Below are 24,839 nucleotides of genomic sequence, written 5' to 3' on the forward strand. Positions count from 1 at the left end.
AGGTGACAGAAATGAATGGCCAACTGCCTGAAGCTGTGAGGGGGAAGACCCTAAATGAAGTCTGGTGATGCATTCCTGTAACAGTACATCGGGCAAGACCAGTTTTGAATAATTACTGGAAGAGTAAGTTACATGAAATAATACAGAAGGCTATGAAATCATGTGGTATGTGGACCCTAATCTATGTAGGGTCAGTCAGAGGATTCTGACAACAGACTGGCTTAAAAGGAATTATAGGCAAGGCAAAAAGAGAGACATAGAAATGAGTGCCATATGATCCTTGCCCTCTGTAAGCTTACAGTCTAGCATAACAGACGTTATTGTAGTATGAAATAAATGATAAACAAGTACCCAAACTATGAAGTCTAGACAAAAATTATCAGAATGCTGAAAACAAACTTCGACCAGCGATGAGAGCTACGTGTCCAAGGAGGAAGTGGCATTCTATTTGACATAAGTTTGGAAAGATGTCAAAGGAAGAAAGAAGATGGGCCAGAAGTGATTACAATACAAGGAAAGTTATTCACTAAATCATTTATGTTCTCAACAGAACATAAAATGTGAAATTAATTGATAAATTGTGATCAGGTATTATTTTTTAAGAACGGAGTGACTTCTAGCTCCCACAGGCTTTAGAAACGTCATGATCCAATATCAATACATAGTATAAACATTGAGGAAGAGGATCCTGCCAATGTAAAGTAATATGTGTATACATGGCTCTTAAAAAGAATTGGAAAAATAAGAATCAATGAAATGCTTATCAATACACTTAACTCCTGCAAAAAGATGCTTTCTTTATACATAACTCATGTATCTGAAGCTATCGTAATTCATAATTATGCTCTACAAAACTTTAAAGATTTAATACTATGTCTTTTTGCCACATACTAAGTATTTTTTTTATACTAAAAATACTAAGTATTTTTTTCTCTATTTTTTTCCCACTTCCATTCTAGTAAGTCCAAGATATACCAATGTTAGTCTCCAAACAATCATTCTCTTTTCCCACAACTCTTAGATGTAGACATAGAAAATGGACTTGAGGACACAGGGTGGGAGGGGGAAGCTGGGACGAAGTGAGAGTAGCATCGACATACATACACTACCGAATGTAAAATAGCTAGTGGGAAGCAGCCGCATAGCACAGGGAGATCAGATTGGTGCTTTGCTATGACCTAGAGGGGTGGGATAGGAAGGATGGGAGGGAGGCTCATGAGGGAGGGGATATGGGGACATATGTATGCATATAGCTGATTCACTTTGGTGTACAACAGAAACTAACACAGCATTGTGAAGCAATTATAGTCCAATAAAGACTTAAAAAAAAATGCCGGTGGGCTTATGGTGGCTTCACTCATCCAAGACGTGATGAACTGTCCATCTTTAGATCAGTCCTTCCAATCCACATGTGTTTTATGAGTACATATATGTTTTTTATCAGTAGAAAGGAGGAGGGAGAGGGAAAAGGGCATGAAAATTAAGGTCAGAGTCAGCACACGTAGTGGTTAAGAGCTCAGACTCTGGGGCGACGCTTCGGCTCCGCACAGTACTAGCTGTGGGACCTGGGCTAAGCTCTACCAGCTTCATTTCCTCATCTGCAACTGTAATCACAGTAATAGGATCGTTACGGAGACCAAATAAAATAAAAGGGACCCAAGGGCTCACCACAGTATCTGGCACTTGTTAGAGCTCAAGGAATATTAGTGATTTTTTTTTTTTTAATTTTTAAGGTTAGAGAAAAAGATTCTTGCTTTGGAATTTGAAAAGAAGAAAAATAGATGTGAAGACATAGCATTTTAGAAACAAAATGGCAGCTGCTGCACTTCAATCAAAAACCAGAAAGAAAAGTACACCCTACTGCTTCCCCATCCCAAAGTCTGTCTCACCAACAATCCTAACCTTTAATTAAACACCACTGTTCCTCTTCTCAGGTAGACTATAACCCAGACATGCCTGTGTAAAGTAAAATAAAACAAGTCTTCCTTGAACTACTTCAGTATATAAAACACAAATAATTTTGGATAGGAGTTTCTTGATCATATTTACAGAATAAGCTACAGGGCAATTCTGTTAAGACGGAGAACTGCAAACTCCCAATTTCTCAAAATTCCTAATTTCTTTTTGTGGTAGATTGTGTTACTGTCCTCAGTGATTCACCATCCTCTCCCTGTGGGTGGATCGCACGCCCGCAGCACCACAAGTGCCTCTCTGGAGCCAGCTGACTTCCCTAACCCACTGTCAGGCTTGGCTACCCAACTGGCGTTGGCCAATGAATGGAAGCAGCTGCGTGGAGGAGACTCGAAGAGTCTAACATGCTTCCACCAGTCCCCTCGCCTTTCCCCCTCTGCCAGGAGACGAGCCTGCCCCAGAGGAAAGTTTTCCTTCTGCCTGGATCCTGAAATACAGAAGATATGTGAATCATGGCATCAGCACCAAACTGGAAATACGGAAAGGTGAAGACGAACTTGAAAGGGTCAATGGCAGGGCATCATGTGTGCCTGGATTCCCTGGAGATGAAAACCATGGCCTGTGCTTCCTGTGACTTAAAATAAATGCTAGACGCTCCCTGGTCTTCACCAGTGTGTTAAAGGGCCCAAGACTCTTCATCAAATGTCTATGCCACCTAATTAATTTCCTTAAAACAAATATAACACTGGTGAGAATCCAGCTCCATACTCACCACCGAGGTTCTCAAAAATATTTCTTAAAAATTTTTTTAATCTCCTGCCCTGACTTTCTGGTCATTCTGATAGCTGTTGAATCTATGCTTTACTTCTTTTTTAAAAAAGGGGTTAAGGCTATAAAACCCCTGAGAGGTCACTGTGCTAGCCAGAACATCAAACACTGCCTCAGGTTTTCATGATTACAAAAGAGCAAAACCCAGTGAAGTTTTCAAGAATTCTTAGGCAAGAGCCGTCTTTCTAGGCTGAAGGTTAAGAACTTTAAGTCCCCTCCACTTGGAAAGCACTGATTTGTATCCGAGAATAAAATACGACTGTTCCGGCTGAGGCATTATATCAATTCCGGGTAGTATTTTGGTAATTCTATAAAGTTCATAGTCAAGTCCTGAGAAACTGATGGTGACAGGCCGGCAACCAGGGTGAACGTACCGATAAATCTGGGAGTGGGAGGCGGGGCACACGAGCTCTGGTCCTCCCTTATGGGATTCCTTTATTTGTACATGTGGACACCACTTCACATGATGTGTGACACGCTGTTGCCACATTTACAAGCTAACTGCAGGTGTATCTCTCTCCCTACCTGGGTTTGACTAAATCTAGAAGAGGATGCGCTTGTTTCACCTTTCCTGGACAGGCAGAGCTTGAACTCTGGATAAATCTGAACTAGTTTCCATAGTGAACTGCCTCTGTCAAATCAAAGAGCTGTGGCCCTGGCTGAATTCTTGCTGAGCTTATATTTATAGACTTCTGATCCCATGCTTTATGGATGGAGACATGCTTCTATAGGGACTATAAAAAACCCACATTCTTGGGTGAGGGAACACACGAAGGAGGTAAGAGGAAAGAGGTCCTATTGATCCCTTACATCCAGTCCTCTATTGTCTCAAATCCACCGCCTTAGTTCAGGTCATCATTATATCCTGCCTGGACCACAGCAAAGGCCTGACTGGTCTCCCTGTCCCCAGGACTATTCCTGCTTTTTTGGGGGGGGTGCGGTGTGCAGCTTGTGAGATCTTAGTTCACAGACTAGGGATGGAACCCAGGCCCTCGGTAGTGAAAGCGCAGAGCCTTAATCACTGGACTGCCAGGGAATTCCCTATTCCTGTTTCTTACTTACAAACAACTATTGGTTCCTTTTTCAGACGTTATTTGATTATTTGATGTCAATCCTCCCCACGCCAAGTAAAACTTTCTGATTGCTATCCCCTACAGCAGTGTTTCCAAAATAAGGGAGGAGTCCCCCTAGGTGTATGCAAGATGATTTTTAATTGGTGCACAGGCACTTTAAAACAATTTATTTAAAAAAAAGTTACAATTGATTAAAAGTTTAATAAGTACATCATAGATGAAGTTTGCAGACATGGAAAAAATTAGGTGTTACTCAAATGCCTGATGCCTGATGTTAGAGTAAGCTATAGGATGATGTCAAAACCCTCTGAGGAGCATTCAGTGGACCTAATCTGTTCACCCACCTCTTCTGTTGCAACTCTTCTCAATTCCAGCAACCATAACTGAATTATTCACCAAAATCTCCCCAAACCTAAAAAAGTCATGTTCTTAGTGTACCTCCATGTTATTTATGCATTCATTTCCTGCTAGCTGAAATGTGATTCCTCTTGTTTAAAATGTCCCATCTCATATTTTTTCATTTAATTTCCATCCATCCATCCATCCACTGTTAAAAATGTCACTTCTGGGCTTCCCTGGTGGCGCAGTGGTTGAGAGTCCGCCTGCCGATGCAGGGGACACGGGTTCGTGCCCCGGTCCGGGAAGATCCCACATGCCGCGGAGCGGCTGGGCCCGTGAGCTACGGCCACTGAGCCTGCGCGTCCAGAGCCTGTGCTCTGCAACGGGAGAGGCCACAGTAGTGAGAGGCCCACATACCGCAAAAAACAAAAAAAAAAAAAAAAAAGTCACTTCTGCTGCCTGGAAGTTTTCCCCTAACCATGACCGAGAGTAATTCCTGTGGTCTCTCTGGTCCTCTTTACTTCTATTGCCATGTTTTGGTTACACTAGATTGTGACATCCCTTTCTGCTGAGGTGGTGTTGTATTCATTTCATATCCGCTGTCCAAAACACTGCTTGACATCCAGTAAGTATTCTAGATGGTAGCTTTGTACTGTTGTCCTGGGCTTAATTTTTTCTCCTCAGCACCTCGTTCATGTTTCTATCTATACCTTTCAGAAGAAGCTAGGATTTAGGTTTAAAATCTCTGTGGACATAAAAGTATACCATGATCACATGACAGTGGAATTCTGTGACTTACCAACGCCAACATGACTATGTCTCCTTCTGGGAAATTCATTTTACTGAAAGCATTTTTTTTTTTTTTGAAAAGGAGAGGTTTCTATCTGTTTTATTTACAGTTATAGGGCAGTAGAAAGTTTTTACTCCTGAATAGTAACTTGTAATGATAATACAATACTAATAATAATTAAGAGATTTTACTATGCAACAGTCACTATACCAAGCACTTTACATCGATTTTATTATTCATTCCTCACTGCAATCTTAGTAGAAGGGTCTATTCTCACCCCCATTTTATGAATAAGAAAACTAGAAATCCAAGTGGTTACGTCCAAGGACCTTGACCTTGTACAAGGTCACAGAGCTGTTAAATGAGGCACCTGGATTTGAACTAAAACGCCTAACTCTTGTAGGAGAAGACAAAGATATTTTTAAAAGAACATGTTAAATTTAATGAATAGGAGAAAAAAGGCAACAATTTTAAACTTCAGGAGTTTTAAACAAAGTATTCCAGGAGCACCTTCCATAAGTTTTTTAATAATATTAATCAAAAGTCAGTCCTTTAATAGAAATATGTCCTTGGTTTTTAGATTCCTGAGATAAAGAAATATACAGAATTAGTATCGTTACTGGAGGTATGCTAATATCTACTGTCGGGCTGAGATTAAATGACACTGTTTCAACTCTTCACCATCTGAAGGTCTTGTTTAAAAATCTCAAAATAGAATGAAATTCTGTGTTTAAAATTCAAAAATGTGTGATTTGTTTTACCCTACCTACCATCTGGAAACGCTATCATTTTTGAGATTTATTATTTAAATAAACAAACTAGAAAAATTTCTCATGCGTTTACCTATTCCTTACACCTGTAAACACACTCCAATTCTAATCACCACTATATTCTTCTTCCTTTGGAACATTCGGTATTATGCTAAACCAAATAAAACCTGGGGATAAAGAAATCTGTTTGTATTTTAAGTGTATTTATAAAATGTGCTTGAGTTCTTTCTAGGTGACTGCAACCACTTTTAAAACTTTATTTTTATCTGTCCAATTATAGAAAGATACTGTACAAGTCTTAATGCGTGTCTTAGGTGGAAGAATCTACACAGTGAGTCTGAATGTAATCTCTGATTTAGGCCTTTGAACAGTTTGATCTCTTTGGACTTTTCCACAGACCTGACCATCACATCCCTCGACCCTCTTTTTAGTTGTTTTCTGTGACACCTTAAACGCCTTAGACTTTCTTTTTCCTGTGTCCAAAAGTAGGGCATTTCTAGGTATAGATTTTGGGTTCCCCTTTCTACTCCATATTCCTCTGCCTTACAATCACATTCAATTTCAAGGATTCAGTAGCCATTTGGGGAATAATTTCCAAATGTGATCCTTTTGTCCATTCATGTACTCACCGAACCAGTGTGCCCCACAATGATTCCCCAGGGATACACCTCTTCCACTGGACCACAGGAGGGCCCTGAGGGGAGGTAGAAGGGATGCTTGGGATAGGAGTCATGGAGGGAGGCGAGTTCTAGGTACATTGGGATGTCGCAGGATGGTGCCCACCCATACTCTGTGTCCCTGACCCTTCTTGGTCTGGTAAGGACTTAACTAATATCTAGAAAAAGGGCAAAGGACACTCCAGGCAGGAAAAACACTGTGGGAACTGGTGCTGGCATGGAATCACAAGCTGAGAAGAAATTACAAGTAGAGGTCTCTGTTGCTGGCCTGTAGGATGCAGGTAGGGGAGGGGCCTGAGATGAAGCCGGACCACCTAATAAGAACCAGATCTAATGGGTGTCCTCTGCCTGGCAAAGTAAGAGTTCAGATACTAGAACGTTTGCCTGGTACAGAGATCACGCTAGCAGCAGCGCAGGGAACTCACACAGAGAGAATCTCTGTCTAATGTCTTATCTACACATCACTGGCACAGGATGTACACACCATAGATATTCGGTAGTTATCTGGTAAATGAATAATCCTTAACCAAGCTCAAGGTGATTTCCAAATGACCCATTTCTAACAAATGCAGACAACTTTCAAAGTATGAATGGGTTGTATTCTGGAAGTTAATCGGCAAGTCAGTTGTTCAGAACAAACTTCTTCATATATGTATTCACGCATGTTTGCTACGACCTCCAGCCACTTTATAGACTGTGTACCTGGGCGCTGTTTTAGGAAAAGGCGATTCCAAAGGGAAATTCCTACTGTGTACCTTTTCCTACTGTGGCATTAGAAGGGTTGGGCAACTGAACCTTACTAACTAGATACTCTCCTCTCTCTACTGAAGAAAATCCAGTCATGTTAAAAAAAAAAAAAAAAATGAGTGAACGCACCAGACACAAACACAAGGTACACAAAACACACAACTTGGAACAGCCAATATCCTCACTTCCTGAATGTAATCGGCACCAGTGAGAGTGAAAGCCTCCAGACATGGGCCCCAGTGAATCCCAGCCAAATGCAGATGGGTGATGCTCATGGCTGCATGCCCTACACGCCCGCCACAGTCCTTGAATTCCTTGAAACAACAGAATCTAAGAGTTACGCAACATAGTAGATGTTTAGGTTACACAAAGAAGAACGGGAAATGGCCCCCGTTTCAGAGAGAATGGACGCACTCATAAGGAAGAAATAAATACTAACAGTGACACCCCATGGTGAGGGAGAGTCTTGTAACCTTCCCAGGGGTATCAAAGGGGCTTCACAGAGAAGGGGCGCTTGAGTTGAATCTGAAGGCTAAATGAGTGTCTCACTGAAGGTCAAGAAGGAAGGGCTTTGCAAAAGTTATAGTTAAACCTGTGATGCTTTTGAGGAACTACCAATAGTTCAGGGGGCTGCAGCACAGAAAGGGAATATGGAGGGAAGAGAGGGCAGGAATCAGATTACAGACAGCCTTAGAAATGACCCTTAGTGCTTGAATTTTATCACGAGAAAAGCAGAGTGTCCTGGATGGGATGGAAGCCCACGGAACAGTGACACTTCAGGAACTGGCAGAAACATTCAGGTAAGTATTTGCTGAATTACACCAAAGCCAGAAATCTTGCTTGAAAAAAATCCAGTGCCTACACCTACAGTCAAAGGTTCACTATATCTTGAAACCTGACAACCACAGGAATAAATAATTTCTTGTAATGACGAAAGCTAAATTAGAAGTAAAATCATCAGAAGTAAAATCATCAGGCACTCTTATATATTCAAAAATATCTAGTTTTATATATATATATTATATTTTATATAATATATATATTAAATTTATAATATATATTATATTTTATATAATATATATGTTTTATATAATATATATATTATATTTATATCATATATATTCCTGCTAATTCCCCTAACCAGGCCTATATGTATATAAGTAATCTGGAAAAGTCGGGGCATATTTTTGTACATAAAGGAGTTACCAGCATCCTGTTTTTGCCTTCTCTCAGCTTTTAAATCGTGTCTACTACAAATTAACCTATTACCTATTTAACAGAAGTGAACAGATAAGTTCAAAAAGTAGCATGTATTTTAGGAATAGATAGTAATGAATATTGTAAAGACAGATAAGCTAATTTTGTTTCAAAACTTTTCCTACAAACTATAAGAGCATCTAAAAATCTAAGGTAGATTGATGATGTAGATGTAATATACAACTATTTCAAGGAAGCCCAAGAAATGAGTCTTATCTGCACGAGACTGAAGGCAATATATACAACAGATGCTTTCCACTTTGTAAGGCACTGAGACCAATTCTAATCTTGGAGATTCTGAGTGGGAGGATCTGGCCAGAGAACACAGGCCCTGCCATATATTCGCGATCAATATCAATATGTATCATTTTCTTATACTAACAATAAAAATTGGAAAGAAGAATTGCAAGGCTTCCCTGGTGGCGCAGTGGTTGAGAGTCCACCTGCCGATGCAGGGGAAACGGGTTCGTGCCCCGGTCCGGGAAGATCCCACATGCCGCGGAGCAGCTGGGCCCGTGAGCCATGGCCGCTAAGCCTGCGCGTCCGGAGCCTGTGCTCCGCAACGGGAGAGGCCACAGCAGTGAGAGGCCCGCGTACCGCAAAAAAAAAAAAAAAAAAAAGAATTGCAGTAAAACTGTAGACATGATCAAAAGAAGCAGTATAAATCATCTGACTTCAAAACTTAAGGATTAAGTGTAGCAGAACTCTTGGTCAGTAATGAAATAAGAGAATACCATAATAATTTTGACAGTGGAAATCATATCTGTTATATTCAACAGAGAATTAACTGCCTCTTGCAGAAGCTCTTAAAACTCCTCAACTAGACAAGTATTTAAATCACTTACATAATATTTAATTTAGCTGCTCTTCCTGTTAATCTCATATGATGGACCTCTCGTTGTTGGGTAGGCACTGAATTCTCACCATTTGTGGCATTCAAAGGGTACAGTGTGAGGAAAATGAAAGTGAACTCTTATTACATGTATCGGTGCTAATAACTGAAATTAGAATTCACTATAATATCGTTAGCCTATTTATTACTTGTAATCTAGGGAAAAAATTCTTTTGGAGAGAGTGTGACTAATACTGATAATATATACGGATGTCATTTACAAATGTAGAATATTAGTTGATCCGTCTCTTTTGGGCTGACCAAACCATCTCATCTGTTCTCTGTTACTGAAGCCACATTTCCTTTTGCATAGTTAGGAAAAAGAATTGTGTTTTAATGAACTACATAGCTGTATTCCCAGCAAGTTGTGGTCTCCATAGTACTAACTGTTAGCATAAAATGAACACCCTTATAAAAAAAAGTGAGTCTCTCTTTGCACCTCATTAATAAAGTCACCGATGTCCCCAGGGTGCGGGGCTGCAGATCGAACTGGGTACTGGGGCTCAGCATGGATGGGTCTCTCATCCAACCGTCGGATTCCGACCGGCTTGATGGCATCTGGCTCCACGGTATCAGGCTGCTGGAGCTGGCTCAAATCATAGTCCTGCAAGAGACAAAACCAACACCCCATGGGAGACGGGCATTAAGATGGAAAGTTACCACCTCTGTTTTTAAACTCATACCCAGAATGCATAGAAATGAATGAAATTTAACATAATGGAAAAGTTGCCACTAGGAGCTTTTCATGTTATGATTAAATATTTCTTTCACGCAGCTCTTTCTTCTGTGTTTTTCATTTCGACAGTCTGTGCGCCATCTGCTTTCCTATGTTCCTCATCAGTTTCCAATGGGAAACAGCAGTGAGATGAGGTCCCACTACAAAGTGACTAAAAAACCGACTAGAAAATATAGTTGTACCATAGAAGTAAAAGTACTAGCTTAATGTTGATGGGGTTCAGGACAGCTACCCCAAACTATGGCATCGTGGCATATTAAATATCTGAAGCTCAAGCACTCTTTTTAAAAACGGCAGAAGCAGGAACGTCCCTCTGACTCTTCCCACCTCACCCTTCTTCCCTGAAACAGGTCGTAACGTTCCCATGCGAAAAGCCCCCTCCTGGACCAGGAGGAAGAAAGTCCTCTTCATCATCAGAGACTAGGATTTGGGACCTAGAACTCTGCACAAACAAACCTTTCTTTAATGATAAAAGAATTACGTGTTTATGATATAAAACTCAGAAAATAAAAAAGCTATAAAGAAAGCAATCTCATCTGTAATTCTGCAATGCGGCGGTCATATTTGGGTGTATTTTATTACTATAATGAAATGTTATTTTTTAAAAAAAATTTCTATTGGAGTATAGTTGATTTACAATGTTGTGTTACTTTCCAAGTGAATCAGTTATACATATATCAGTTATACATATATCAGTTATACATATATCCACTCTTTTCTACATTCTTTTCCCATATAAGCCATTACAGAGTATTGAGTAGAGTTCCTTGTTCTATACAGTAGGTCCTTATTAGTTATCTATTTTATTATATACAGTAGTGTGTATATGTCAATCCCAATCTCCCAATTTATCCCTCCCTCCCTTACCCCTGATAGCCATAAGTTTGTTTTCTACATCTGTAACTCTATTTCTGTTTTGTAGATAAGTTCATTTGTACCCTTGTTTTAGATTCCACATATAAATGATATCATATATTTGTCTTTCTCTGTCTGACTTACTTCACTCAATATAGCAATCTCTAGGTCCATCCATGTTGCTGCAAATGGCATTATTTCTTTTTCTTTTTTTACGGCAAACCTTCTTAAAATAACCCTTAACTTCCTAGTTACTTCACCATTTACTACTCTTAGCCCAAACCCTTTGTCTTGTCAATTCTTTACAAATTTACTGTTTCTTTGTCTAAAGGGTATAAGCTCTTCTTGCTCTGGTCACTTCTCCAGGTCTTCATTCTCTTGTGAAGGTCCCCATGTACAGGTAAAAGTTCGATCAAACGTGTGTGCTCTTCTCTTGTTAATCTGTCTTTGTTGGTTTAATTTTCAGACTCAGTCAGGGACCTGAGGAGGGTCGAGAAAACTTTTTCCTCCCCTACAATGTTATATTGCTTTCATATTAAAAGAAACTGTTGCAAGTGTATTTTCCTTTACTTAGAGGAAGGCATTAGTTCATCAAGGTTTCAAAACCACTTCACTCCTCCCTCCCTTCAGTGGTCTAGAGCAGGGGTCCCCAACCCCCAGGGCACAGACCAGGCCCCACAGTAGGAGGTGGGTGGCGGGTGAGAGAGTGAAGCTTCATCTGTATTTACAGCCGCTCCCCATCGCTCTCATTACCACCTGAGCTCCGCCTCCTGTCAGCATTATGGTGAGTTGTATAATCATTTCATTATATATTACAATGTAATAATAATAGAAATAAAGTGCACAATGAATATAATGCACTTGAATCATCCCCAAGCCATCACCCCACCCCACTCCGGTCCGTGGAAAAATTGTCTTCCACAAAACCAGTCCCTGGTGCCAAGAAGGTTGGGGACCGCTGGTCTAGAGTCTGCAAACTATTGTTGGTGGGTCCAGTCTGATCTGTGGCCTGTTTTTCTTGAAGAATGGCTTTTACATTTTTAAAGGATTATTTAAAACAACGGTAACAATAAAGAAGACAAAGAATATTCTACGGAGACTATATGTGTCCCCCAAAGCCTTGCTATCTAGCCCTTTAAAGAAAAAGTTTTCCAACCTCTGGCCCAGAGGTAAGAAGCCAGGGAGTGTGGATTCTCTTCTGGTGCAGTCCTGTGGGAATGTCTTGGAAATACAGCCTGTTCACTTTGAGAGGCAGAGAAGAACTTGGGAAGAAGGATGCTCTGGGCATTGGTTGGACCTTCAGAACTACTTTCAGCTTTAGCATCAGCCAGCTGGACAGGAATGTCCAAAGACACTAACTATAATGTGGAAATGCATCAAAATTTTAGGTTTGGGCAAATACTTTATAGTTTTCAAACCTCTAAATTCTGGTGATATAAAACGTCACATCCCCAGCTTAACTGAAATTCTCTAATTCACTGTTGATATTTACAGAAAGTACAGATTTGCTGGTACTCTTTTTAGTTCAGGCTTCATCTCTGTCTGAAACCAGCTCAAAACTGTTTACAGTTATCTCTATAGTGGTTTTGATTCATTCGACGCTTGAATATTTACCATGTTCTGGCAATGCTCGAGATCCTTTACATATGTTTGCTCATTTAATGCTCTGAACAACACTGTGTGACGTTAAGTTTTATTATCCTCATTTAAGAATTGAGGAAACTGAGTCTCAAATCACCCAAGTCATCTGTCGATGGCTCCATATCTACTGAGACACAGAGACAGGCTCTGACTTCAAATGGATTAGACTCTAAAGCCTAGCTCCTGGCGCAGGCATCCGGGAAGGCGAGTCAAGTCCCAGCTACAAGGTTGGATGGATGAGGGAGAAGGGGCAGGAAGGTGAAGAATGATTAAAACAACAAAGGAGTCACTGACATTCAACCCACTATGTACCAGGAGCTATACCAGCCTCCTGTAAGTGTCTTCTCACTGATACTTCTCCTTTCTTCTTTCTGAAGAATGCTTTATTACCATAATTTTAGATGAAGAAACAGACTCGGAAAGGTTGAGTAACTTGTCCAAGGTCACACAGCTGGTATTCGATTGGCATGAGAATCAAAACCAGGTGTGTCTGACTTCCAAATGTCAATCTAACACTGAGCTCTGTTCGTTGAGACGCCCTAGTTGTTCTGACAACCCTCCCCTAAACAACTCTTAACCAAGGGCTTCAACTAAGCCAACGAGTGAAGGCACTCAGGAAAAGCTCCTCCTCTGAGGGATGTACAAGGTGTTACGGGAGGGGAGGCAGGCACACAGAGTAGGACAAGCCAGAGTGGGATGTACGGTTGGTACATCGCCAAGTATAAAACGCTCAGAGAGGGAAAGAGCGCGTTAGGTTCGAACCTTGAATGACACGTGGGTTTGGGAGAAAGGACCATTCTGGTGGAATCAACAGCGTGAGCAAAGGCATGGGGATGCTGTCTCCTTTTGTGAGGGTAGAGTATTTCAAAGCACCCATACAAAACTTGAGTGAAAACACCTTGATCTTGCACACATGGGCTCCATTTAAAATTTTATAGGACGTGTGAGTTATTTATAGACTATCTTAAGGCAGAGGCACATAATGGTATGACAGACGGGAAAGCCTTTGAAATGTTAAAATGTTATACAAAATAAAAAGAGGGCTTCATTTAGAGAATTCTGAACGCTTACATATGAAGAAGCATCGTTTTCCAGGTGATGTTTAATTACATAACTACCAAGCTTAACAGAGGGGCTTAGCCATGAGTAAGCGTGTCTTCTGACAATGATGGAAGCTTTTTTTTTTTTTTTTTTTTTGCGATATGCAGGCCTCTCACTGTTGTGGCCTCTCCCGTTGCGGAGCACAGGCTCCGGACGTGCAGGCTCAGCGGCCATGGCTCACGGGCCTAGCGGCTCCGCGGCATGTGGGATCTTCCCGGACCGGGGCACGAACCCGTGTCCCCTGCATCGGCAGGCAGACTCTCAACCACTGCGCCACCAGGGAAGCCCGGAAGCTTTTTGTAGAAAGGGAAAAACAGACTCTAAGTACAGGGATGATGACAGTTAATAAATATTTTTACACTGAGGGTGAAAAATGCTCTATTAGAGATCTCAATTACATGAAATTAAGTAATTGAATCTTATGCTCAAGGACTGTCTTTAACCTGGTGACACATTCCTTGACCGTCCTCAGTATATCACGACAACTCCATATAAGAATACAGAGTGATTTCTTTGGCATAACTGGAGCCACGAGAGGCAGTGGGATGTTTCTTACGTGGAAAGGACTTGTCCACCTTGATTTCTTATACAGCTCCCACTATATCCAAAGGTTACAAGCAGAAATGCATTATGTTTGGTTGACAGCGTTGAAAAAATTTTCTAATAAGTTGTCAACACTCAGACTTTGGGATATTTTGCCTGCAAATAGGAAGATGTGGTGTAAAACCAGGCTTAACTTCTGACACAGAAAGCTGTTACAGCTGAGAGCATCTATCTCGTTTGGACAAGGACAGACCGTCCACTTGGCCTGCTTCGCTTATTAGTGTACACATGCACGAGCATATTCATTTACAGATTCTTACCTTCCTTTCGATAGCCCTTTCCTACTATCTTAAGAACCAGAGCAGGAAGTCTAAAGATGTCTGTGGTCAATATGTCAGGCCCATAGAAAGTGCTCACTAAAAATGTGTTGAATAAAAGTCTCAGGGATGACATTCATGCCAGATGTGCACAAGAGCAAGAAATGTGCTTTGGATCGCGTGACACACCATGGCAGGGATTCACAATGGGGAGGAAGGGAAAAAGACCCTGGGTCCCATTGCTGACACTCTTGGCCATGGTGAGTACCTCCCCCTCCGTGATGCAAACGTGTCATGTTCCTCAGATACACTGATATCTAAAAAAGAGGCACAAACCCACTGATTTACAGGAAACTAGAATTTGGGTTAAAACACGCGGCTTAACTCTTCTCTGTGATGGTTTCCCTTGTCTATTGCAAATACGGGATATGAAAATCTGATGGTGGTATGAAGTGGGCAGAAGTGTCTTCAGATCACAGAGACGGTTTTTCTGTCCACATCCATCTGTGCTCTATGGCAGAGTCCTGCCCCGAGGATCCAATTTTAAGCCTTTTGGTAAGGGGTCACTCTATGTGAAATTATACACCCTAAATTATATATCTTTATAATCCCATGATGCTTTACTTAAACACACAAATTACAGCATGTAGGATAAGAATTCTAAAGAGAATTACAGAGACTGAAAACATTCTCAGGGTCACTGGGTTCATGGCCTTACTTCTGAAGATTAGAAAAAACCCCAGAAGAAATCTTTATTTGGTTCCTAAAACTCTCTAGAGAAACAGTGGATCTGAAAATTCTCTTACAATTGTCAACCTTACTTTGTCAACATTAACTTCCCAGAGAAATCCAGTTTTCAAACTAAGGCCATGGAAAATCTTATTTTAACTAACGTTTGGAATATGTGTTATTTGGCAATGGTCATGAGAAGCAGGCATAGAATTAGGGTTTTTAGATATTAACATTGCAAGTAACTGAAAACACTTCTTTTTGGGTCTATGATTTAAAATGTCTTAAAGGTGACACAATTCTGGGAGAGTTACTAAGAAGTTAGTCAGCAGCTTTAACTCTGGTTCTGTCTTTTCTTATTAAATTCCACTGACTTGCAATGATCTATAATTGGTTCAGAAAATGATACCACGAATTGACCCGAAGGCATTTGGTTACGTTTAAATAAAATAAAATGCTGCTTCAGTATAAAGTGAAATTCTAGATTCCCAGGCAAAAATTTCAGAAAGCTCTGTGGCTGGTAGAATCTACAGAATCGTGCAATTATGTCTTTTTCTTTTTTACATTAATTAATTAATTAATTTATTTGCGGTACGCGGGCCTCTCACTGTTGTGGCCTCCCCCATTGCGGAGCACAGGCTCCGGACGCGGAGGCTCAGCGGCCATGGCTCACGGGCCCAGCCGCTCCGCGGCATGTGGGATCCTCCCGGACCGGGGCACGAACCCGTGTCCCCTGCATCGGCAGGCGGACTCTCAACCACTGCGCCACCAGGGAAGCCCCAATTACGTCTGTTTTATAGAGCGATGAAAATATTCATTTACGTTTCATGAGTATCCAAAGAGAGCTTACTGGGTGCCTGATGCCATTTTTAGCTCTGAGAGTGTGAAAGAAGGAAACCAGCCTTTACCTGGTGCCCATCATCTGTCAGGAGTTACCTTAGGTGCCTCCTTATGTGATATCTCAGACGCTCCAAGCAAAATCCTGCCAAGAGAGTGCTGTTCTATCCCATTGATTCCCGTAACTCAGAGAGGTTAATGATCTGCCCAAGATCATGGACTCAGTGAAACAGTGTGGAAGGAGCAAACAGAGACCACCAGAGCAAGCAAAATAACAACTAAAAAAAGCTGTATCTTCATATATAGAGAATAGAACTGTGGCTGTCAAGGGCGGGGCGGGGTGAGGGAGGGAAGGACTGGAAGTTTGGGATTAGCAGATGCAAACTATTACATATCAGACGGAAAAACAACAAGGTCCTACTGTATAGCACAGGGAACTACATTCAATATCCTGTGATAAACCATAATGGAAAAGAATATGAAAAACAATATATATTTGTATACCTGAGTCACTTTGCTGTACAGGAGAAATTAAACACAACATTGTAAACCAACTGTTCTTCAAAAAAAAGGCTGTACCTTGTTGCCTGGGCCAGTGAAGAAAGGGACAGAAGAGTTTGCTGAAGGGGGGAAAATGAGGGGCTTTAAGAGCCAGAAGGGAAGTTCAAGGTGGTTATGCTAACTAGGCCGTGGAATCCAGGACTCTGGTCTGCGCATAGCCGGTTAAAGCCTCACTGACTTTCAGTCAGAAAGGAGTCTTCACTTGGGTCCAACAACAGTCTGTCACGTGAGGGAGGGGGAGGGCTCTCAAAGTTCCTGGTCCTTTCTCAGCCTCCACCAGTGAGACCCAGGGATGGAACACAGGAGCCAGTTTGGCTGGTTGGTACAAGTGGAAAATGTTCCTTTTACAGTAGCAAAGGCAAGTAACTTTCAAATTCCCATATAGATAAGGTAAATATTTTTAATGTTTCAAAACTGAGTGAGAGAAATAAAAATACTAACATGAAAGTAAATGGACAAAATTCTCAAGGGGAAAAAAAAAGGTACCCGATACCTTTTACTTTTTCTTGCCTGTGGCAAAGGTAAGAAACCCTTCAGTCAGCCACAAAAAGGAATGGAAGATGGAAAAGGAGAACATTATTACCTCACCCTATATAGCTCCTGGCATTAAAATAATTGAATAAAATAACGATAAGGTGTCAACACATTACTATACAGCCGCTGACAGCTAAGTTGAATACACTTGCAAGCTTTATGTAAATTACATTACAACCTGATTTTCTTCCCCAGTGAGGTGTAGTTAAGATGGTTAGCTATTTACACAGGGGAATTGATGTGGAAAACGAGGTTGATTCTAGGGATTACGAAAGCCCTCAAAACAAAAGATTTGCTAACAGCTTTTCTGGTTTAAATCATAAGCCTAATAGAAATAAAGTAACTTGGAGACTTAATATATAGATGAAGGTCCCCCATTCTCTGTTTTCATCTCACTGGAGAGCCACTTTACCACTCACCACAGTGGGAGGGAGGTGAGTCTCCATTAAACACATTCATGGCTTCTGCTTCCGTGGTTTACCGTTCATGCTGCCCTGTCACAGCTTCTTTTAAAATTCTGTTTTCGAGAATGAGCACATTCTTTGGTGCAAAATTGTGGTTCTGCTTCAGAAACTGGCACTGTTGAAATTTTATCACAACTTATTTCCCATTGTAAAATTATGGCACGTTTTTCTGGAAACACATGCAGCAAATACAATGCAATTCAATTTGATTCAACAAAGACTTTCTGAAGAGTCTCTTGGGCCAGAGACTCGGTTACTGACCTCATAGAGCTTTTAGTCTAGTGTCTTTTAAAAGGACACATTTAAAGCTAATATAAATTTAACATAATAGATAAAACTATTACAAAAATATGGAAAATGAAGGTGTAAGGAGCTGTGAAAGAGGTGTTGCTGAAAGAAATAAGGATGTGGATACACAAAGCATTTCTAGCAGAGTAACAGGGGCTTCAGACAGATGATATGCTTCTCTCAAAATGTAAGATTTATTTTTTACCCTGATGTTTGTAATTTCCCATTCTTTCCATGTAATTCAGTTACTGCCTTATAAACATGGACATGTTTTTTTAACCCTTTCAAGCACTGTCTTGGGAGACAAAAAGTATAGCTTTCTGAATGCATCTTCAGTAATACATTCTCACCCCAAGCCCCAACTTCTCCTTATGTAACACAAAAATGTCACCACTCTGAAAAGGTCAAGGTCATTCTGTCTTAGCGTGACCTATTATTCTACCTTGGAGGAAATCTAAAGATAGGTAATAAAGGAATGGCAGTATTTGGTTGGGAATATGGTGACGGCATCAAAATCCTTCACTCGTTTATGTCACGTTGTTTTGGAATTTCCTAAAGAGATATAGTCTTTGTTTTAAGATAAATTTACAAATGAAATCAATACAGAAAAGGGAGTATAGTATTGTGATTTTAAAAAATGGATTCTGAAATCAGAGCATCTGGATTCAAATCCCGGCTCTACCCTATCTATCTGGGTGACCTTGGGCAGATTACATACATTTCCTGTGCTAACCTTCAGAGTATTCAACCTTTGGACAAAAGAGTGAATGAAGACTTCATTAATGGAAAGACGTTTATAGCAGGGATCAACTTTTCCTGTGAGACCTGATAGTAAATATTTCAGGCTTTTTGGGCCATCGAGTCTCTGTCAAAATACCTCAACTCTGCTGCTGCTGCTGTGTCATAGTAGCTATAGGCAGTACGTAAGCTGTGGACATGGCGCAAGGCCACACAAAATGGAATTTTTATAGTTCCAATACAACTTTATAGAAATAGGCAACTGGTAGATTTGGACAACTGGTAGAAGTCTGACATATACCACTTAGTATCCTAGCTTCTTTTTACATCCTGGTAACACATACTTGGCATACAAATCTTTATCTCTGTATTGCTGGGTAACTTTCCATTCCTCTAAAACTAAATGTAATAAACTTAAAATCTGTCAGGAAGAATAAACATTAAGATGAATTACATAAAATATTGTGTTAATTTACGTGAAGTGATCAGGATAGTAAATAAAAAAGTCACGTGCAGATCAAGTGCACATTAAAAATATTGAATGCCCAACAGGGAATGGGTACCAACCAGTTCAGACCATATGTTGTCTGTAGCCTACCAGTGGGTCACCTGGCCATGAGGGTTTTTGAAAACAGCATGAAAAAAGGGATGGCAGTGTGCTAACCCAAATTCCTGGTGAAACTTTCCTTTTGTGAAATCAGTGTCACTCTTTCAATAGCTAATATATACTGGAGTTTGCAGGTGGGTATAAATGCTTGAACAACTTGGGAACATATTTACAAGAGTGTGCTTTGGCCAGCAATGAAAATGTTGAAAGTGGTCTCCACAGTTATGTCCAGAGTCAGCCATCTGTTAGCTTGTTTATAAAGCAGAATGATTTTGTAAAGCAGTTATTTCGAAGAATCAAATATACCAGTTTCATTCTCTGCTTGAGTCAGAGGGTCAGGCTTGGTTGCCCACACTGGGGCTCGTTCCTGAGATTGGTGGGTAATCTTTAGAGCCCGTCTTGGCTCAAGCAGAGATCCCTGGTCTCAGGGAAGTGGCTGGTTTGGTCTCCAGGTGCTTTCTTGTACCTGTGTCTCATCCTTCTGTCTAGGTATCCAGCGTGGATTTTAGATTTTAGTACCTGTTGCCCAGATTGTATCTCAGGTCTTTTAATAACTTGGCTGCTCAAATTGCTTTTCCAAGCTTCTACACTTGTCAGTGTCAAAATGTGCTCAATTTTGCAAGCCATGCTTAACGAATTAATTGGGTCTTGCCCTTTGCCTGTTCTAAAGCCAGATTACCAGTGGTCATCTAATAAACTGAGGCTAAGTGCCCAGCCTCACTGTTTCTACAGAGTAACACCTGCCTGCCATAGACAAGCAAGAGTAAATAAAACGTCTTTTATGTGACCTCCATCCTGGTGCATAAGAGCTGGGCCTCTCAAGTCACATGGACCTGGGTTTGAAAACTGGACTAATGGCAATATCTACTGCATAGGGTTGTTGGGATTATAAAAGATTATAAAAGACACGTGAACGGAGAGCAGAGCCCAGTGCCTGACACAGGACAAGAATGTAATGAAACACTGGCATTTATGAATCTGATTATCATTTCCTGAAGCCATCATAGATTTCAAAAAATGAAAGTGAAGTTATCAGGCTGTAATGGTTCAATTAACCCTGTAGAAAGACTTGCAAACTAAGAGATTCTGGAAGAGGGCCCAATGCACAAACATTCTATGAGTGCCTGCGAGGTGCCAATTGTCCTAGATGCTGGAAGAAAAAAATGAATGTGACAAGTCCCTGCTCTCAGGGCCTTTAAGGTCAGGACCAGGGCTGCACACAAGATCTCAAAATAGAGGCAGACATGGGATATGCTGTGGGAGCACGCAGCAGAGACACCTGATTCAGCCTGCGACCCTGAGAGATGTCCTGAGATGGAATCTTGGGGGCTGAACAGAGTCAGGTAGGGCAAGACTGTGGACTAAGCCATAAAAGTGTGAAATAGCGTGAGACAGGTTAGATGTATAGGAAGTTCAATTCTACTGCAGTTTAAAATGCAAGGTGGAGGATCAATGGGAGGTAAAAGTGAGTCATCAACCCGCAGAGTCCCCCTTCCTCAAAGCCAAACCCTGAGTCACAGGAACTGTGGGTTCTTTCCCCAGCTCAGTCACTTCAATTCTGCTAAATGTGCTTTCTGAGTCATGGAGATGCTGGGGATCTGATCTACTGAAATACTGAGACTAATTTCTAGAAATCGCGTAAGACATTAATTTCATTGAAAAAAAAAAAAAAGCCAGTTAACACTCATACAGCAATCACATCTGGATCTTTTGGGCTTTGGAATCCCTGCCCACTAAAAAGAGCTCCTGGCATGACTCCTTTTATCCTTAAATACGTGATTCCTTTCATGTGCAAGTGCTGGGCCTCGATCAAGAAGACTTTAGTATCCCCGGGGCGCAGGGGCAGTGCTCCCCAGGTGGGGGACAGCTGCTCTCCCTGGATTTAGGTGAGCCTGACACACAGTGTCCCATTTTCCTGCTGGACCTTCTGTGTCTCCTCCGTGTCCAGGGACCCACTTCTTTCTGACACATCTGGATGGGTCAGATCGATGCTTTTGATCTAGCTGTAGGTAGTTACTGTGAGAAAGCATGTTCTCACAGAACCTCAGAAAGATTCTCTAAACTCAGGTACCTAACCAGGGTGGCTAGAGCCTTCCAGCTGGTCACCAAACCCATTTATTCTTCTCTCAAGGCAGGAGTGGAAGTGATGTGTCTCATTTCTAGGCCTGGCCCATGAAAATCTCCCACAAATCATCCTTCCTGCCCTTCTGTCACCCAGTGACACATGTACGTATGGCTAGGGTGACCTTGGAAGCCACATGTGGAAGATGGGGGAGTCACTGGCGCTCTGAGTGACTGCGTGGAATGGCACGAACTTTCTCTCTCCATTCCAAACTCCCATGACTCGAAACCCAATTACGGCCAAGTAAGCAAGAAATAAACTTCAATGAGGCTTAGGTCACTGAAATCTTGGAGCTTGTTCGAGCAGCTAGCCTATTTTAACTAAGAGATCTGCCTAAATATATTTGTGGCTAATTCTCGTTCTTTCTTTCTCTTTTTCAAAAACCAGTACTACAGGAAACCATCCCATGGTTTCAGAGCACTGTAGTACCTCCTTCCCATAGGAATTTGGTTTTGTTCATCCAAAGCATAATAATTATTATATAATTGACTCAGAGTCTGCAAAAAGGGGTATCTCCAAAGGATAAGCTGATAACATAAATCCATAAGGCTGGCCTGGTATGGAAAAAAGGAAACCAACAATTACTGGAACGCGCTTGCTGCTTAAAGAAGACGTCTCTGTTTAGTTTCCAACAATCACTGCCACGTCAGGATGCAGGCCATCTTTCCATTTTCTGAGAGGACAGGAAGAGCCAGAATTCTTTTATGTGCATTTTTGTCGGTTTTTAAACTCTGCCAGCTGAACAAAACACAGCTGTGGGCTTTTCATGAACAGACCCCCTGTGTCTGAACTGTGACTTTCAAGTCATCCAGAATCCAGCTTTCTGACATGGCCCTGAACCATCAGGGCTGGTAGCAGGTACCTTCTCAGAGAGCTCAGAACCATCTCTAGTGCAAAAGAAACTAGCCCAGAGCATGTCTCTAAGACTTCAGGAACCAAGTTTGGGCATTCTGAGAGTCCCCATCGGCCTGGAATGTGAAGCCTGCTGAGCCCAAGAGGTGCTGGGCCTTGGGGCAAGAGACCGAGAGCAAACAGCTTATTAGCCAATTGTGAGGCTATGCTCAACAGCAGCAGTAGGTATGGGAATTCAGAGTGGTACCCAGTGGATAACAAGGGCTGAGAATCCAAGAGTGACCCAGAGAGCGGCGACTTCATGCAGCTATTCACACTTTCCGTCCGGATCAGCCCTGACCAGCGTCAGCATTAATCTCAAATGAGTTGACTCTGCTTGTGCAGATGACAAGCCTGCTCCCTTACTGCTACGCTTGTTCCCCTGAACCACCAGCTGTGGTCCTAAGGCCCCCAGCATCCACTGACTGTCACTGGAGAAACTTCTGAACGTGCGTGGCAGCACCTTCTTCCATAGACCCAGAGCCCCCAGACAGCCCAAGGCCTCGGGAACAGAAAATCTTCCCAAGTTAAATTTTAAGAGCAGAGAAAACTACTGTAGTAGTTTTCATTCACCCGGAGCCTACTTCAAGAAGGGGACGGCCTTCTTCCGATAAATTCAGATGACATTGTGAAAGGCACTGTTTTCGTTGCCAGGCTGAGTTTCAGCTTTGCCAAGGAAGGTACCATCTGGGATTTAATCTGGGATTTAATCCCCACCTTCACTACTTTCTAACAGTGGGGACCTTCTTTGCTGGACTAGGGGAGGCTCAAATGAAATTACGGATATAAAACACTTAGTAGAGGTATTCAGTATCGTGCCTAATACGTAGGTTACCACACACACCCTGCCCCCCCCCCAACAATAGCTTCTGCTGTTATTATGGAGAATGAAGCTGTATCATGTCAAGAGATTTAGGCAGAGGTTGTTTAAAGACAGCACTAGTGAGTATTACAAACATAACACACATTCAGTATATGTCTGTTTAATGTAACAGTAATCGTAATTAAGTCTAAGATTTAGAGAGCAGGAAGCTAGCAGTTTCTGTTTCCCATCCTGGGGCTAAAAGGGGATGGGCTCCAGGAGAAGTGAACTATCAGGTGGTTCCACTGTACATTCACCCGTATTTTATTAGTGATTCTGATATGGAAGGAACCAGATACAAAGATCGTGAAAAGGGAGCCAGTGTCTGCAATCAGCTCCACTGACCAAAAGGGCACTGAAGGACATTTACTAATGAGGATAATTAAACATGACTCGATAAACACCCAAAGCCCCCCGATCACGGCAGTGAAGCAGATAAAGAAGGGACCTCACCCTCTCGAAAGAGACTGGGCATTATACTGAGTCTGTCCAACTGCCAACAGCGCTGTGAGGAAATAATGGTTGTGTTCAGAACACATCTAATGCCAGTTTCAGAAACGGGCCCAACCTAGTCACATGACAATGGAAACCAGAGCAGAATAGCCACACGCACCGAGACAAGTCTACTGTCCACAAGACAAGAGAAAAGATGTGGAGGTGTTTTTCTGGTCTGTTTGTTTTGTTTTTCTTTTCTTAGGCTCTATAGTTTTAGCTATTTTGTTAAAGAAACTAGCAACCTGTGTTTTGGCACAGAACTTAAACAGAGATGCTAATCAACAGCAGGGAAGATAAAGGCTCCCTTGTAAAGGACTGGTTTGCTTCGTTTTCTTTCTAATCAGTTAGCTCCTTAAGGATACTTCCTCTGGGCGGGAAGAATAAGAATTTTGGCTAAGCCAGCTTTAGGCTAGGCATCGTAGCCTCCTGGCGACAGCTGCTGCAGACCTGCCTTTGCCTGTAGCCACAAGCCTCCACCAACTAGCTAAACTGACCTCTGAGGTCTACCCATCTTTGAAAGCTGATGATTCTGAAAGACTGTCTGGCGGAGACGTCCGGCGGACCACAGCCTGATCGTGACAAGCTGTCTGCTTCCTATGGCACAGTCTCCAACCACATCTGGAGGTAACACCCATGCTCTGTAAAATACCTGCTACGTGTAATAAAAATTGACCAAAACTTGTCTAGAATGTAACGTGGCACCAGTTCCATTTCCGAGGCTCACTCTTGTAAAAACATAATGTCTTCAAAAAAAAAAAACAATAAAAAGTATGAGCCAAAGTCTGGTGCCAAAAAGGCTTAATGCATGCTTCAAAGAAATAGAATTTCTAACAGGGAGCCACATGTGAATTATGGACAATAGTATACAGTATACTTCACAAAACTGAACTTCTCAGGAACCGGCTATGACTTTAAGATTAAAAAGCAATGGCATCTTGTTTAGAACATGGAGAAGCATTTGGCATAAATTCACTTAGAAAGTAAGAGTATTAAATAAAGTGTTTCTTTTTCTTAAGGAAAAAAAGTGAATGATAAAATCCATCCAAAACTTTAAAATAGAAACCTTGATGAATTCTATTGGAGAAAATATCCTAACAGATGATAGGGAGATATATTAGAAAGCTCTAGTAATGAAAACAGCATGGTATTGGCCTAAGAATAGACAAATAGGACAACTAGTACAGCACAGAGCATCTGGAAGCCCCCCCACAGGTCCACACATATATAACCACCT

General features: G+C 41.5%; 1 protein-coding gene across 1 annotated transcript in view; it reads right to left on the reverse strand.

Moving 5' to 3' along the window:
* CDH2 (cadherin 2) overlaps positions 1–24,839 on the reverse strand; it is a 215,592-nt gene that overhangs the window by 1,685 nt on the left and 189,068 nt on the right. The window contains exon 15 of the mRNA XM_027127659.1: positions 9,724–9,888. Within this exon, the coding sequence (XP_026983460.1) occupies positions 9,724–9,888 (165 nt within the window). The remainder of the gene's footprint in view (positions 1–9,723; positions 9,889–24,839) is intronic.

Source organism: Aethalodelphis obliquidens, unplaced genomic scaffold (assembly GCF_003676395.1).
Source record: "Aethalodelphis obliquidens isolate GAN/ISIS:26980383/991018 unplaced genomic scaffold, ASM367639v1 scaffold32, whole genome shotgun sequence".
In the NCBI taxonomy this organism is placed as follows: domain Eukaryota; kingdom Metazoa; phylum Chordata; class Mammalia; order Artiodactyla; family Delphinidae; genus Aethalodelphis; species Aethalodelphis obliquidens.